The sequence below is a fragment of the Salvia hispanica genome, chromosome 4 (assembly GCF_029641045.1).
Source record: "Salvia hispanica isolate PSC_SH4W2 chromosome 4, Shi_PSC_v1, whole genome shotgun sequence".
In the NCBI taxonomy this organism is placed as follows: domain Eukaryota; kingdom Viridiplantae; phylum Streptophyta; class Magnoliopsida; order Lamiales; family Lamiaceae; genus Salvia; species Salvia hispanica.
The window spans coordinates 35,098,606-35,113,352 of NC_142695.1; the positions used below are offsets into that span (position 1 = coordinate 35,098,606).

The 14,747-nt window shown below is 37.5% G+C and overlaps 3 protein-coding genes across 6 annotated transcripts; 2 read left to right on the forward strand and 1 right to left on the reverse strand.

Annotated features, from left to right (window-relative positions):
- Positions 1-487: 487 nt before the first annotated feature.
- On the forward strand, positions 488-2,365 carry LOC125192935 (putative aquaporin SIP2-1). Its single transcript, XM_048090610.2, has 3 exons — positions 488-916; positions 1,710-1,970; positions 2,053-2,365. Exons 1-3 carry the CDS (start codon positions 626-628, stop codon positions 2,242-2,244), a joined length of 744 nt encoding a protein of 247 aa, XP_047946567.1. The 5' UTR covers positions 488-625; the 3' UTR covers positions 2,245-2,365.
- A 1,924-nt stretch (positions 2,366-4,289) lies between these two features.
- On the reverse strand, positions 4,290-8,075 carry LOC125192933 (histone-lysine N-methyltransferase, H3 lysine-9 specific SUVH1-like). 3 transcript variants are annotated; one of them, XM_048090609.2, is made up of 3 exons: positions 7,961-8,075; positions 5,312-7,650; positions 4,290-4,659 (listed from the first exon to the last, which is right to left on the reverse strand). In XM_048090609.2, exon 2 carries the CDS (start codon positions 7,390-7,392, stop codon positions 5,368-5,370), a length of 2,025 nt encoding a protein of 674 aa, XP_047946566.1. In that variant the 5' UTR covers positions 7,393-7,650; positions 7,961-8,075; the 3' UTR covers positions 4,290-4,659; positions 5,312-5,367. The 3 variants fall into 3 exon arrangements, with proteins under 3 accessions (XP_047946566.1, XP_088926211.1, XP_047946565.1); XM_089070085.1 differs by lacking the exon at positions 7,961-8,075 and adding an exon at positions 7,743-7,954; XM_048090608.2 differs by lacking the exon at positions 7,961-8,075 and having other exon boundaries at positions 5,312-7,954.
- Positions 8,076-10,827: 2,752 nt separating this feature from the next.
- On the forward strand, positions 10,828-14,542 carry LOC125193204 (nuclear localized protein). 2 transcript variants are annotated; one of them, XM_048090961.2, is made up of 8 exons: positions 10,828-11,242; positions 11,583-11,997; positions 12,212-12,288; positions 12,618-12,680; positions 12,780-12,881; positions 13,008-13,073; positions 13,616-13,694; positions 13,793-14,542. In XM_048090961.2, the coding sequence occupies exons 2-8, from the start codon at positions 11,604-11,606 to the stop codon at positions 14,299-14,301; spliced, it is 1,290 nt and encodes a 429-aa protein (XP_047946918.2). In that variant the 5' UTR covers positions 10,828-11,242; positions 11,583-11,603; the 3' UTR covers positions 14,302-14,542. The 2 variants fall into 2 exon arrangements, with proteins under 2 accessions (XP_047946918.2, XP_047946916.2); XM_048090959.2 differs by having other exon boundaries at positions 10,830-11,242; positions 11,597-11,997.
- Positions 14,543-14,747: the final 205 nt, after the last annotated feature.

The following is a 14,747-nucleotide window of genomic DNA, read 5'->3' on the forward strand; positions in this document are numbered from 1 at the left end:
CACTAGGCGATGGCCTTTCCACGGCACCTGAGCCTGCTACACCCCAGCATAAGTTTCCATCACTATAGGGAGCAGCGGCGCCGCCGACTCCGGGGCGGCCGCCATGGCCTCCCTATTGTGAATACCCTTACCGTCGGTTTCACGTAGCTTATAAATTGAACTTATAATTGTAGAAGGAATATTATCAAAGAAATAGGTTTCAGAAATACAATACTATATAGTAGGCAAAAAATATTAGTAAATAGATTTCACATAGAGAATAAACAAAGAGTAACTTTTGTATTAAGAATTAAATATATAAAATAAAACATGATTTCCTATAAGTTAGAACTGCTATAAATTAAAATGAAAATTGATAGAGGAATCAAAATTAAAATTAAAATCAAAATCAAAATAAAATTAAATTAAATTGAAACAATATTCTACAGTAAAAGCAGGACCCCACATATATTAATGAAAATTTCCGACCAATGCAAAAACCTGACTTCGTAGTAGATTCTCCGAAAAACAGGCACAAGATTCCCATTCCAACAGCTCAACTCAATTTCTATTGGTCAACTCTCTCTCTCTTTCGCCCTGACGTTTCTTCAGAATTGAAAAGAGAGAGAGACAGAGAGCATCAGCAATGGCGGGAGGATGGCGGCTGCTGGCAGCAGATTTCGCGATGTCTTTCATGTGGGTGTGGTCCAGCGTTCTAAACAAGACTTTTGTGCACAAAATCTTGGGTTATGGACCTCACGATCTCGACGCCCAAATTGTCAGATACGCTCTCTCCATTCTCAACATGTTCTTCTTCGCCCTCATGGTCAAGGTCACCAAAGGTGGAGCTTACAACCCCCTCTCTCTCCTCTCCGCCGCCTTCACCGGCGATTTCTCTAATTTCCTCTTCACTCTTGGCGCCAGAGTTCCTGCCCAGGTAATTAACTCTCTCTCTCTCTCCAAGATTTAAGCTAATTTTTATGTTCTTGGTTTCTCTAATTTTGCACAACTCTTATTTCTATTTTCGTGTGTGTGAGTTGAGCCGACTGTTCAATTTGATAGGGCAATATTGTGATAGTGCCTTATGAGTTCTTCTGAATTGGAAATTATGAGGAATTCAAATTTTGATAAACTTAATTGAAGATCTGGTGTTAAGTAGGATAGATTTTTTGCTTTTTGTGAATAAAAACTCATCTATGTTTGCAAGATTGGAACTTTGGTGAGAACAGATGCGCTAAGATGTGCTATTTGCTATAATAAATTGAATTTTTAATATACTAAACATCAGAAATTTAACTCTTCAAGAGATGTGAGCTCAGCCTACTTGATTGCACCCTAGCCAGCTTGCAATGATCTAGAACTGTGCTTGTCTGATCGGTTGCTTGAAAATGAGGCAGCATGTGTTTTTCATCATGGCGATTGTTTGCTCTCGTAGGGTTCATTGAGTTTTCAAGATTGTCATGAATTAGTAGGTTCAACCTAGATGTGACAGTGAAGGGTTGGTCAAGTCTTCAAATGGCATTGACATTAGTAATGAAGTGACAAGGAATGCGTTTCAACTTTTCCTTATTAGGAGTAATTGATTTGAGCAAACGGGCTTCCATCACTGTTTGGTAGAATGGGGGTGCTTTTTAGAGTAATTTCTAACTCATCAATGCTTATATTGCTTCTGCATGTTCGTTTATTGTGTTGGTAAGCAAGGCTTTTTACTCTCATATCTCTTGAAATAGGTCGTTGGGGCAATTTACGGCGTAAGGCTCATCTTGAGTACGTTTCCTGGGATAGGACGAGGGCCTGTCTTGAATGTCGGTATTGCTAAGGGTGCGCTGACAGAAGGTCTGCTAACATTTTGCATCGTATTCATCTCCCTCGGGCTGGCTAGAAAGGTTAAGGATAGTTTCTTCATGAAAACATGGATTTCCAGCTTATCTAAGCTCAGTCTGCATACCCTAGGCGCGGACCTAACCGGTGGCTGCATGAATCCAGCCTCTGTAAGTATCCTTGGATTTTTTATACATTCAATTATACAATTGTTGCCATGAAAGCAACTGGAAATTTGTGTTTGCTCATTAGGTGATGGGGTGGGCTTTTGCTAATGGGGAGCATATCACTAAGGAGCATTTGGTTGTTTACTGGCTTGCTCCGGTTCAGGCCACTTTCGCAGCAGTTTGGGTGTTTGGCATACTAGCTCGTGGTAAAAACAACGAGGAGAAATCCATAGCTGCTAAGAAGGATGCAGCTACAAAACTGAAGTCTGCAGATTAGAGATGATAGCAGTCTTGATTCTTTTGATGTATGTTAGAATATTGCAATTGTATTAGTGCCGTGATGAACATATGAATTTGTGTTATAAATAATCTTGGTGCTAATTTTATTCATCTCATAACTTTGCTTTGCATTTTTAGTCATTCTGAATGCTTGAAACAGATGGCAGAAATCTGCAAACCCTATTCTGATATTTCAGACACTGCAAAGTAGTAAGTTTGTTTAATTCAAACTCAGAACACAATGTTTCCTCTTATGCACTGAATATGTGTTTTTCTGCAGAAAGATCAGTAAACGAGCTGCAGTTTGAACTCAACCCAAGTCGATGGAGACAGAGTCGACTGATTTCATGAGGTACGCACACAGCCATGTTCACATTCTTGAAATTTCATTATTTACATTGAAATGTAATTGTTAGATGTTGGCAATTTTTTCGACCTATTTTTCGAACGCTAATCATTCCATAACATTGTCTAAGATCTTGCATTTTTCTGATTATCATTGTTGCTGGAAATTTGATTCCCAAACACGCAACATAAATCTCAAATTTTTTCAAACAAAAAGCTGCCATCTTGAAATCAAAAGGCCACTGCATAAACCCAACTTGGTAATACAAGATAAGATTACTACAAGATGAAATGGTACATATCTATCTGTTGCAACTTGCAACAGCTTATAAACCGGATGACTCTGAACTGGTACGTACAGACAGAGAATCGTGTTTTTAATAATCAGTATGATCTGGTGCTGTGTTCTGTTGAGATTTCATGACACCGTATTTCTCCTCTTCATAGGGCACAACTTCAACTGTGGGAGAAGCTGCTGATTCCTCAAGTTCTTGATCAACAGGAACAGCAAAGTTGTTTGAATCGGCAACCATTTCTCTCTCGAATGCCACCATATTCTATGCTTAGAAGAATCTCAGGAAGTGTAATGCTCTTTTCCTCTGCAAATTGTTTCCCATTTCAGTGTCGATTTTCTCCTTTGAGCTCATGACATCCTTTGTTCGAGGAAGTTTGAGATGAGGTGTTCGGCCATTCACCCACTCCATTGAAGGGATGTTCATCTCGAATGAATCATCACATTCAGGAGGCCTCGTGTTCCTTGGTACAATCCCGGGATCTCTGCTGGAAGTGAGGAGAAGGAAGACTACATCCTGCAAAAACATCCATGTCCCAAGACAACAGAATGTATAACACAAAATTTGATCGATTCGCTTGCCAAATGTGTGAGTACAAGAGATACTATAGCACAGGATAACAAGAAACAGCAGGTTTGTCTTCTTTAAGTATGATAAATGCAACCTTTATACAAAATCCAAGGGCAGGGGCAGAGATCAAGAAGGCCGACAAAAAACAAAGAAGATATGTCCGGACCAAACACCAATCCCCCTCCAAAGAAGAACCTCTTCAAACAAAGATAACTGCAAATGCTTGCTTGCGGTCGTAATGTGTCATCTTAAACAAGAAAATGAATTTTCAAATTCCATCTTGCAAGTATGAAAAGTTCGTCATGTTTAAAGCTCAACATCTGAGATGATCCTGTTTTGATCTTAGTAGATGAAATGTCAGTGCAACTGAAACTGAATTCAGTCACCAATGACATGAAATTATGAAAACAAACAAGAACAAATCCAATTCAATCTCAGCAAGAGAACTATGAGTTGCTTCAAAAATCAATAATATATTTCTTTTGAACAAATTATCAAACATATTGAACTCACATTACTTTGTCTCCAAACTTGATAAAGCCTTTGCGGCTGCTCGTGTTTCTCCGGTTCCATATATTATTCATTTCAGTAGTGAAATAAACAGAAAATTAAACAGATGAAAAATCTGAAATCCCAAATTCTTGTTTGAGTTACAAACTGTTTTTTATTCTTGCAAGAGTTTAAAAGCTGATGATTTATCAACTTTTGACCCATTTTGATGAGCCTAGTGAGCGGTAAATGGTTAAATGGGGTTTGAAAGCTGATGGTTTATCAATCATATTTTATTGCGCAATAAAAACCTCTACTTAATGTAAGATAATAAAAATCTTCGTAGTATCCTGCAAAAATAATTATCTACATACATTTAACTCTTGAGTCTTGATTAACATCCCAGGAGAGTTAAAGAGGGGCAATTGTTTCTAAACATTAATCCTAGAAACTGAAGAACATAATAGCAATTCTGATTTAGGAGTAGGCAGAAAAACATGAAAAGAGCTAATGAAATCCCAACAACTCTGTATCACAAAAACAAAATGCAAAATACATAGATTTTACAACAACTACCGTCGACGAGCTCATTCTAGTCTTTCACACCTTCAGAGGCGAGCTCCTTCCTTCCATCTCTTTCACAGAGAGACGGGAGGCACGCACATAAAGGATTGCATAGGGAAAATTTCCATATTTCTGCAAGCTTATACTGTAACCTATAAATCATCACAAGCATTAGATTAGCCTAAAGACTGGTTGATTTATCACAAAGCAATGTGCAGAATCTTAGAAATTGACGCCAAACAGGCAAGGGGATAGATGCATGGATCATTCAAAAACCATACTCCCTCTGTCCCAACTAAGTTGGTACAAAATTTTTGAGCACATAGATTAAGAAATTGTGTTCAAGAGATTATATGAAAGTAAAATAAAATAGGAAAGAGAAAAAAGTAGGAGAGATAAAGAGAGAGTAAATCAGATGATGAAATAAAGTAAAAGTGATTGGATTTTTTTTTATTAAAAAGGGAAATGACTCAACTTTGTTGGGACATCCCAAAAAGGAATACGACTCAACTTAGTTGGGACGGAGGGAGTATCAAATAAGCATATACAATAGACAACAAAAGTACTATCACAATTTCTCAAGATTTAAGAACATGCGTAACGTACCTTGTTTAAGGTGTGTATTTCTGAGTCATATGCATTGGCAATAACTGAAAGAACTAAGACATGACCCAACACGCCTTTTCTCAAATTACACAAGTTCTAATCACACAAATTATGGAAAGTGCAGACAGAAAGCATAGAGGCAACAAGTAACAAATTGCATACACTAAAATAAATTTAAGGGTAATCAAGATAACTAACCTTTATTTCAAAGCATCAATCACTGAGAAATTCATGGATCCCCATAATAGAGATGGTCAATAGAATTGGCCTCTGCACTTCACTGATCCACACAAGCACCTCTTCATCCCTCTGTCTGCTTTTGCGGGTATTCCGTAGTCATACATCAGCTCCTGCATTGGAGGGATGTGTCGTATGGCAAAGAAAGCAATGTGAAGACAAACACCATTGTTACTTTCCCGCAGAATGGGCTGCCAGAACACATTAGGGGAGCAGCTATGGTTCATGAAACGGGACACATTCCCGCTGCTCTTAGCACTTATAACAAGAGGGAATGGGGCCTTCTTGGAGATATTAGAGTCGTGAAGCCGTTCCAGTGGCACGTAGTAGCGACCAGCATCAAAGATGTAACTGTCATCATTTGCATTCTCGAATTCACCTGCAGTGACCTTGACGATGTCCCCAGCATACTCGCAGATAAAACTCCCTGAACGAATAGGGTCCCACGACCTAAGCCCCCAGCCCTGGTTCTTCGTCTTAAAAACCTCCAAGCGGAACTTTACACCTGCCTGAGATATACGATTTCGACAGTTCGGAGGAGACTGACAAGTCTGTCCACACTCATGTATCAGTGATTTAGTAGTTAAAAGAACACCTGTAGACGAATAGGGGAGCAAGCCTTCATTTTTCTGGATACAAGGACAACTGGTATCGCCTGGTTCACATCCATCTACACAGTGACAACCTGAAAACACCTTGGATGACGGAAAAGGTTGAGAGTATTTGAGACTAGCAACGTAGGAGAAATGAGCAGGTGCTTTCTCCCCATCTATGTCGTTTACAAGAGCCACAGGCTGAGCCTCAGAACCCAAAGATAGGTCTGGGATTATAAGGGCAGGTCGAGTAGCAGTCCCGTCCCTCCACTGCTGAATCGATTTCCACAATGAGTAAGCTTCGGGCTGCCCTGGTTGCCTTACTAACTTATACTTGAACACGTTGTTACCAGACTTATACTTTTCTACCCACGACTCATGAATTTTGTAAAGGCCGTCATACACATAAATCTTGCTGGGTGCATTACTAGTATCCTTGATACCCCTTAGGACCCTTACATCGTTACCACGTTGCATACTCTTTTCTAGGGCAAGATTTCCCCCCTCGAGTTTCTGGTCAAACTTCTGGCCATCTTTCCTGTGTACTCCACCCTGACCGCTGTAGATCAACACATTAGTATCATCTCCGTCATTATCATCATAGCCTCCTGCGGAAACTATGCTGACAGCCACAGGCTCTTTATCTACAGTGACCTTGACGCTCATATAATCTATCCCAGCCATGCTCTGAGTATGTACTCCCACCAAGCAGAGCTCCATTCTAAAGAAAAACATATCTCCGACATCAATTCCGGGTACATGGCCAATCCTCTTTGACTTATTTGTCCGTAATCCTTTGGTCATCATAAGATTGGAAGCTTTGAGGTCAGGACGCCAGGCTCGTCCTAAAGAATTACTCCTTGCTTCCTCATGTTGAGTAAGCCTTCTCCGGATCAAGTCAAAGACCAAGAGCACGGTTGCAGCTGTATCCTTGTCACCATTAGCTTTTCTACAGTCATCAAACTCTTTAAGCTCAAACAAGGTCAAGATATTATTAGCGACTGATTCAACATTAATCTCTTCCCCATTCCCTGCTGCTCTCCTCTTTGGACGCCCCTTTGTTTTCTTCCCTGAATTGCTAGCCTCGTCTGCATCAGGGACATACTGGCCACTTTGATTCTTTATCCCATTCACATGCGGAGTGGGGGTCCTAAACGGGTTCGATGGACCTGGACCAGGTATACTGCTATTGCCTGACTGGTTTCGAGTTGTGGTGGGCTGAGAGTCGTTTGAAACCAAAAACGGGTAAAATGGTTGGACTCCAGCAGGGAAAGGGCCAGAAGGTGGAATACATCCAAAAGGAGTTGGATTCGGGGTTGAAGTCGAACACATGCCCGGGGGATTAGGAAAAACAGGGGCAATGGTTCTTAAAGGCTTCACATCATATACCTTAGACTTATCAATTAGCCTAGAAGGGGCATTTGAGCCAGAGTTCAAACCTTGCTCCATCTAACCACGATGCAAATCGGTCAACTACAATGTATAGAACCGCTTTCGCTAAACAGTTGGGTAGATCCGTGAGATTACTGAAAATCTAAATTACATACACAATTCACTACCTAGTCTCTTTACTTCAGCACAAGCCAAGAACACTTTTTTTTCAACCTAGAGATATGCGAAACTAAAAAGAAATAAAATTAACAAACCAACAGTCATAAATGAACCATAACAGCACTACAGAAATTCACTGCAGCGAGCACCGGCTTCCTGCATCATGCATAACAATTAAATCAGAAATTAGACTTGAAAAATCGAATCCCCATCCGCGTGAACCTTAAATCCCTAGATTTGATACAAACCCTTGAAAATCCATGAACACGATTAGCAAGATTTCGAGTGTGATATTTATGTCAAGTTAGACCTTGACATCTGCGAATAGAACAAACAAAAACTTATAGGAAAGGAGAAATTAACACTTTCGGTTCGAAAAAAATACACGATTAGTTGTGTTTTAACCTAACCCAGATCATATTCTTCGGTTCTAGCAAAAAAAAAGATCTTGAAATGGAGAAATTACCTCAGAGCTGAGGAGTAACTTTTTCAGTGTTTATTACTCTTATTCGCCTTTTATAGTTATATATGCATTCATTGTATGCACTGTAGCATTCTTACCAGAGTATGTATAACCATATGCTCATGTTTAGTATTGTCCATTTAATTTATATATTTAGTTTGATTCTAATATATTAAAATATATTATTGAAATTTTTAATTTTATAAAATTTATGAAAATCAAAAATCAATTTACTCATTTTATCTATAATTTGAAATAAATTAATAAAATAATAAATCAAGCTTTGATTTTTATGAATTTTATAAAATTAAAATTTTCAATAACATTTTTTAATGTATTAAAATTAAACTAAATATATAAATCAAAATGAACAACGTTAAGCTTGTGTCAAACGAGTATGGTGCTCACATAAGGTATGTAGCATATCATTCATCTCTTCTCAAATACTTTCATCTTGGATAATAAATTTTCATGATAAAAAAAGGTAAATATGATAATTATAAAATTATACATTGCCATTGATGGAGATGTAAAGATACCTTTTTAAAATAAGAAACGGTATAATATCTTCTCAAATATCATTTCTCTTGAAGAATGATTTTTTCATAAAAAATACATGTAAATATAAATTTACATTAGCATTTTTTATAGGTCCATGGAAATATACATGTTAAATCATTTAAAGTTGGAGGCATACCTGTTGACAGTTGACACACACTTTTGACAAAATTTGATATGTACTATATATGGAAAGCTTTTTTAGCTGATAAATGATATGTTACGTATCTTATATCTTATATGTGAGTATCACTCTTGTTTAACGTATATTTAGTGTTGTTCGTTTCGATTTATATATTTAGTTTGATTTTAATATATTAAAAAATATCATTGAAATTTTTAATTTTTTAAAAATTCATAAAGATTAAAGCTTGATTCGCTTATTTTTTCTATAATTTTAAATAAATTAATAAAATAACAAATCAAGTTTTGATTTTTATGAACGTTATGAAAATTTCAGTAACCTTTTTTAATGTATTAGAATCAAACTAGATATATAAAATTAAAACGAACAATATTATACGTGCTTCAAACGAGAATGATGCTCATATAAGAGCTCACAAAAGTATGTAGCATATTCTTCGTCTTTTAGTAATCTATTTCTAAATAAAAAGGCGATATCGTGGGTTTGAAAAGAATTCCTTATTTTGATTGGTGATAATTTTGGTTATAGTAGTTTTATATTTTATATAAATTTTAAATTCAATTGTTATTTTCTCATGTTATTATCGACTTATTTTATTTTATTTTATTTTTAGATTTTGGTTTTATAGCAGTTGATGAATATTTAATCTAATTAAATAAATTTTCAGATCATCTTATTTTTTATTAATGATCTTTATATTTTAACAAAGCATAAAATTATTACTATATAATTAATGTGAAATGATAAAAAAATTAGGGAATTATTTCTCACTTTCAATAAGATGTATAGTACTCCCTCCGTCCCAGAGAAGTTGGCATACTTTGAAAATGGCACGGGATTTTAGGAGGTTTTGTTTTGTGTGTTAAATGGAGAGAAAAAAATATAATTTTTATGTTCATGTGAGAGAGAACTTTTTCCAAAAAGGAAAATGTGACATCTTTTGTGGGACAAACTAAAAAGGAAAGTGTGTCAACTTCTCTGGGACGGAGGGAGTACTTGTTTCTCACTGGATGCTATGCAAAATGGAGGCCAAATTGTGACCCTTGGATCGGCCAGGATCCAATCTGATGGCATGCATAAATTGATTTTGTTTACATTTTAGGATCGGGTGTCTGGTATTAGATTTTGGAAAATTCAGGATCGGGTATCTGAAATTTTTGGATCGAATATCCATGGATTTGACAGGCATGGTAGTTATGGAAATCTATACAATCATGCATATTTGACATATTTTTAATCAGATTTTGGAAACTTTATTTTACGCTAATATGTGTTCTTGTGAGATTTCATATTTAAATGTCTCTATTGTAGATACTTAAAAACTTTTTTTTTACTAGTACATAATGATTGTGTCATTTTTTATTTTACGTTATTACCACCCTGCTAAGGATGATGACCATTGGAACCCTATTTTGGCTGCCTTGGCATACTGCTTTCTTCTCTGCTAGATGTTTTCCAAGACGATCACAAAGGTTTATATATTCTGCTAATTGTTGTTTCGGTTGCTGTTGAATTCCTCTGATGTCGCGGGTATATATTGGTCAAACTCCAAATTACCAAAACAGAGATATCTTCAGATTAAGGAACAGAGAGCATTGCATTGGTGGACTCAAAATGATAAATTCTATGCCAAAGTTTATCATCAATTTATCTTAAGAGATAGTAACATCTTATCTGCAAAACATTTCTCAGGTACTTACTCTTTTAATGTTACAAGCAATGCACAACATCAGAAAAGGTGGAGAAGCAAACACCCATTATCTGGTGCTGATGTCTAATTATCAATTTCATTCAATAAGATTAACAGGACATAATTAACAAATCAAAAGAAAGATATAGTGAATGGAATCAAATGATGAGGACTCCGAAAAGGAAAGAATTAGCATACGTTACATCCATCTTAATCCCATGTTGCTCCCCAAGGCAAGACTCACTTTCATTCTTGGTTGTTAGTTGAAAACTAAAACTAAAACACTATGTTGGTTTGAATTTTGTAAATAACTTTTTGCACGGTCACCTTCTTTCCACAAAAACTTTTAAAAGGGGGAGCAGGAAAGAAGCTGCACAGTTTAACATTTTAGAACAAAAACATGGATTCTAAGAATATATAAACTTCACTAATTTAGATAACAGGTAATACACGAACCCACACCAGTTGTTCTCACAACCGATGTGTCCGTAACACCATTATTCGATGACCACGGGTCCGATGTCCAACCCAGAGATAATATGTTCCATCAGTGCAGCATAATTTAATTAGAACAAGGTACCAGTTGGATGCCTTTAATAAGGAGTAGAACACAAAAAAGAATTACCCCTGAATTAATTAGAACTAGGAGATAAGGAGAGAGAGAAAGAGAAAGTTCGGGCTTAATTGGTTTAGTTCCCGCCAGCCCATGGTGCTGACCTTTTTTCAAAATTAACAAACCCCCACTTTTCGACCTCTCATCACCTCTATTTCCATATCAGCATCGCATTGGCGGCGGCCGAAGTAGACAAACCGCGAGATGCTGTTTTCATAGATAACATAACAGGGGATATTACTGCCACTTCTGCGGAAAACCCTAAACACTCGCCGCGAGGTCTGTGCTTGATTCATTCTTCTGATTTGCGCTACTTGATGAATTACTTTATTGCGGATTTTCTTCTCAAATTTTCTTATTTATTATGCAATTTACTGTTGAATTCTGTTAATTGATGACGGATTGAAGAAGAAATTAAATGATTGTTTAGTTTATGCATGGATCTCAGCATTTGAATTTTTCTTTCCATATCAAATACTATGATCTTCGTTTCCATGGTTGCTGGAAATATGTTTTGATAAAGAGTGGTACATGTTAATCTATTGTTTCGTTTGCTCCAATGGAGTATCTATATGTTATTCATTTCAGTTTTCTGAATTGCAAACTAGCCGTCTTACAGTTTTCCCTCTGAAGGCAATGAATGAGGTACTCAATGGAGTCTCAGCCTTGGGAAGCCTTAGATCTCGACGATTCTGATCTTCCTTCTCTCCTTCGCCCTTGCAAACTGCAACGTACCGTCTTCCCCTCATCCGCCCCTGTCGCTGCCGAGATCCCTTCTTTGCAGCCAACACCGGAGCAGCAGCCGCCAACTTCTTCTTTGAGACACCGCTCTATTCCTGGACCTGCTGGAGCAGTCCATGCTGCGATGCTCCAGAAATATCACGACCGCGCGACACACAATTCCTCTGATCATGATAAGGGTAACGACGACCTGCTCTCTACCCAAGACTACATACGGAAGGCCTTGGACAATACTCCGGAATTCGATAATGATTTCTCCCGCCATCCTTGGCTTTCTGCTCTCCAGTTTCTCGGTAATTGTGCCTTCGTGCTAATTTGATTGATTTGTCCAATCCTATTCACCATATGGTAGTGTGCCAATTAGCTGATTGATAGATTTTGGTCCATTGGTCTAGCTACAGGCGTGTTTCACAGATGTTATTATTTCTATTTTAGCTTCGCTTGTTTGTCTTTTTAGGTGTGATGGATTGCGATGATTGTAACGGAATTGTTGTTTCTCACCTGCAGGTGCTGAAGATGGTTTGATTCCGAGCACACCTATCAGCTCTATCAAGAAATGTCTCAATGGCGACAAGATTGTTCAGGTATTCAATAAGTATGTAGAGAGAGATTTTGGTGAGTACAGTAACTCTAGATGATTAATTCATGAGGCGATTCTTATGTTGAGGTAGGATTTCCAGAGTGAAGGTAAGCCATGATGAAGCATAAATTATTGATATAATTCGCAGGAGTAAGATCTGCCCTTTTGATAGCGGAATTAGATAGCCAATGAGTTGTAGAGACAGAGATAGAACATTAGATGTTGACAACGTATTACCTGCTTCTTTGCTTAATCTACAAAGCATACATTTGTTTGGTTTGAGCTTAGAATACTTATATTTGAATCTGGACATGATTGATTTTCTTTTGTCAGGTTGTAGCTATTGTAAAGTCATGCACTCCTAATGGTCTTGGGGGTTTGTTAGTGTCATTGAAGGTAAAAATAAAAGGGCATTCAAGATAAGAATAATAACAAAATCAATATGATATAAGGTCGAGGAGTATATGTTACTGACTTGATGGTCTTCAAACTTAGGACCCAACTGGTACAATTGATGCTACTATTCACCACAAAGTCCTCTCCGAAAACGAGTTTGGTAAGGAGTTAACTACTGGTGCAGCTCTAATACTTCAGAAGGTATCGCCCAACTGTAGTTTCCTCTTCATGTGAATGTTATTTATACCGTAGTTGGATATGTAGCAGGATCATATTTTGCTTTGCTGTGGGTTTTAATTTCTGTTTACTGACTAGAAGTCGTATCAGGTAGCCATCTTTGCCCCTGTGAGGACAGCACGTTATCTCAATGTAACAACAAGGAATTTGGTGAAGGTAATTTTGCCCTTTAACTGAGTGACCCAAAAAGAGCTTCATTTCCACATGAAACTTATATATGGATTGGATCGCTGTCTGCACCTAAAAGAGTTTCTCATATGGATTGGATCGCTGTCTGCACCTAAAAGAGTTTCTCATTTCGTCGTTCAGCTTCTCTCTGTACAGTGATCTAAAAGGCCAAGTATTATAGGTCCTGCTATATATACTTTGGGTTGTAATCCATCTCGAGTACACAAAGATGGGAATTTCAATTTACAGTCAATACTACCCATCTTTTATTTCATCTGAGTTATTCTGGATGTGTGTGCCTGAGCCTGTAAATTAGAAATTGACATTATCCTAGATGCTAATGTCATGAATTATGCAAAATATACTCCTTAACTGTTTGATAGTTGAAGCATTTTAATCTGCTTGTTTAGCATCTTTTGGCAGGATATGATCATGTAACGCTGTTTATATTTTCATGGTTACATCTCTATTTATATCTGGGTGTATATTTGATCTGTCTGTTGTATTGCTCCGATGGCTCTCATCTGCAGGTGTTCTGCCAAAACAAGGAATCTACTTCAGAACTTTTTAAGCCTGTTCAGCCAGTCCAGTATGCTGATCCCGATACTGGTATGTAGGAGAAATTTTATTCACATGTTTTAAATCAACTGGAAGTTAGAGCATTCAAGGGTTTTTCTTCCTTTTAACCATCGCCACTTGATGCACAGAATCTAGTCGAAAAGCCCGAGCAGTGGAGAAGATGTCCTCCATGCAGAATGAGGTGCAGGAAGACACTGAGATGAGACAGTCCAAGAGAGCTGAGAATTCCCAAAATGAGAATGTAATTCGGAAGCAGAATCTTTTTGATGGAAGTAGTCAATCGAATAACAGGGACAGCTCAAACGTATCTGCAACCCAGAGAGGAGGTTACATTAATCTTAGCCAGCATGCGTGCAATGAAGGACCTGAAGACATGAGCAGGACTAGGATTGCTGGTGACGACCAAGAGATAGCGAATGGCACCCAAAGGGGCACAAAGGGAGGTAACTCGGAAGGTAACAAGACTGATAAAATGATCGACTGTCTTGCAGCAACTACAGGAGAAAATGGTCGAGGGACCAATGAAGTTCAAATGCAAACGCAGCCTCTAATGTCGACAGCCACTCCTCCACAGTGGACAGACGAACAGTTGAATGAACTTTTTGCGGACGATGAGGATGATGCTTCTTTATTCTGATAAGGATGATGCTTCTTTATTTCTATGTGCATGCCCTTCTTCACCCCCCAACCAAACACACGTTACCATAGTTCTACATTACCAATCTATACATCTTGAAGCTGTCATTTTGTTATTTTGTGTGTTTTTGCAGATCCCTCAAGAAATTTTCAGAATTGCTATATGCTATATACATAGAGAGTTGCAATACAATTTGTATCAAATGAAGTAGTAATATAAAAGGGATAAACTCTTAACAATACATACTCCTACAATCATAGAAATACTGCAATAATTTTCAATACAAATTACACGAATAGGAAATTGCAAGATCCATTTCGGTGTATGAGGGAAGATTATGGAGTATCCAATTTGAATTTGAATCTTACCAATGTTACAGAAATCACAAGGCAAATTAGTCGACTTGCATAGCCAACTGGAACCTAATACTAAATGTTTACCATGTT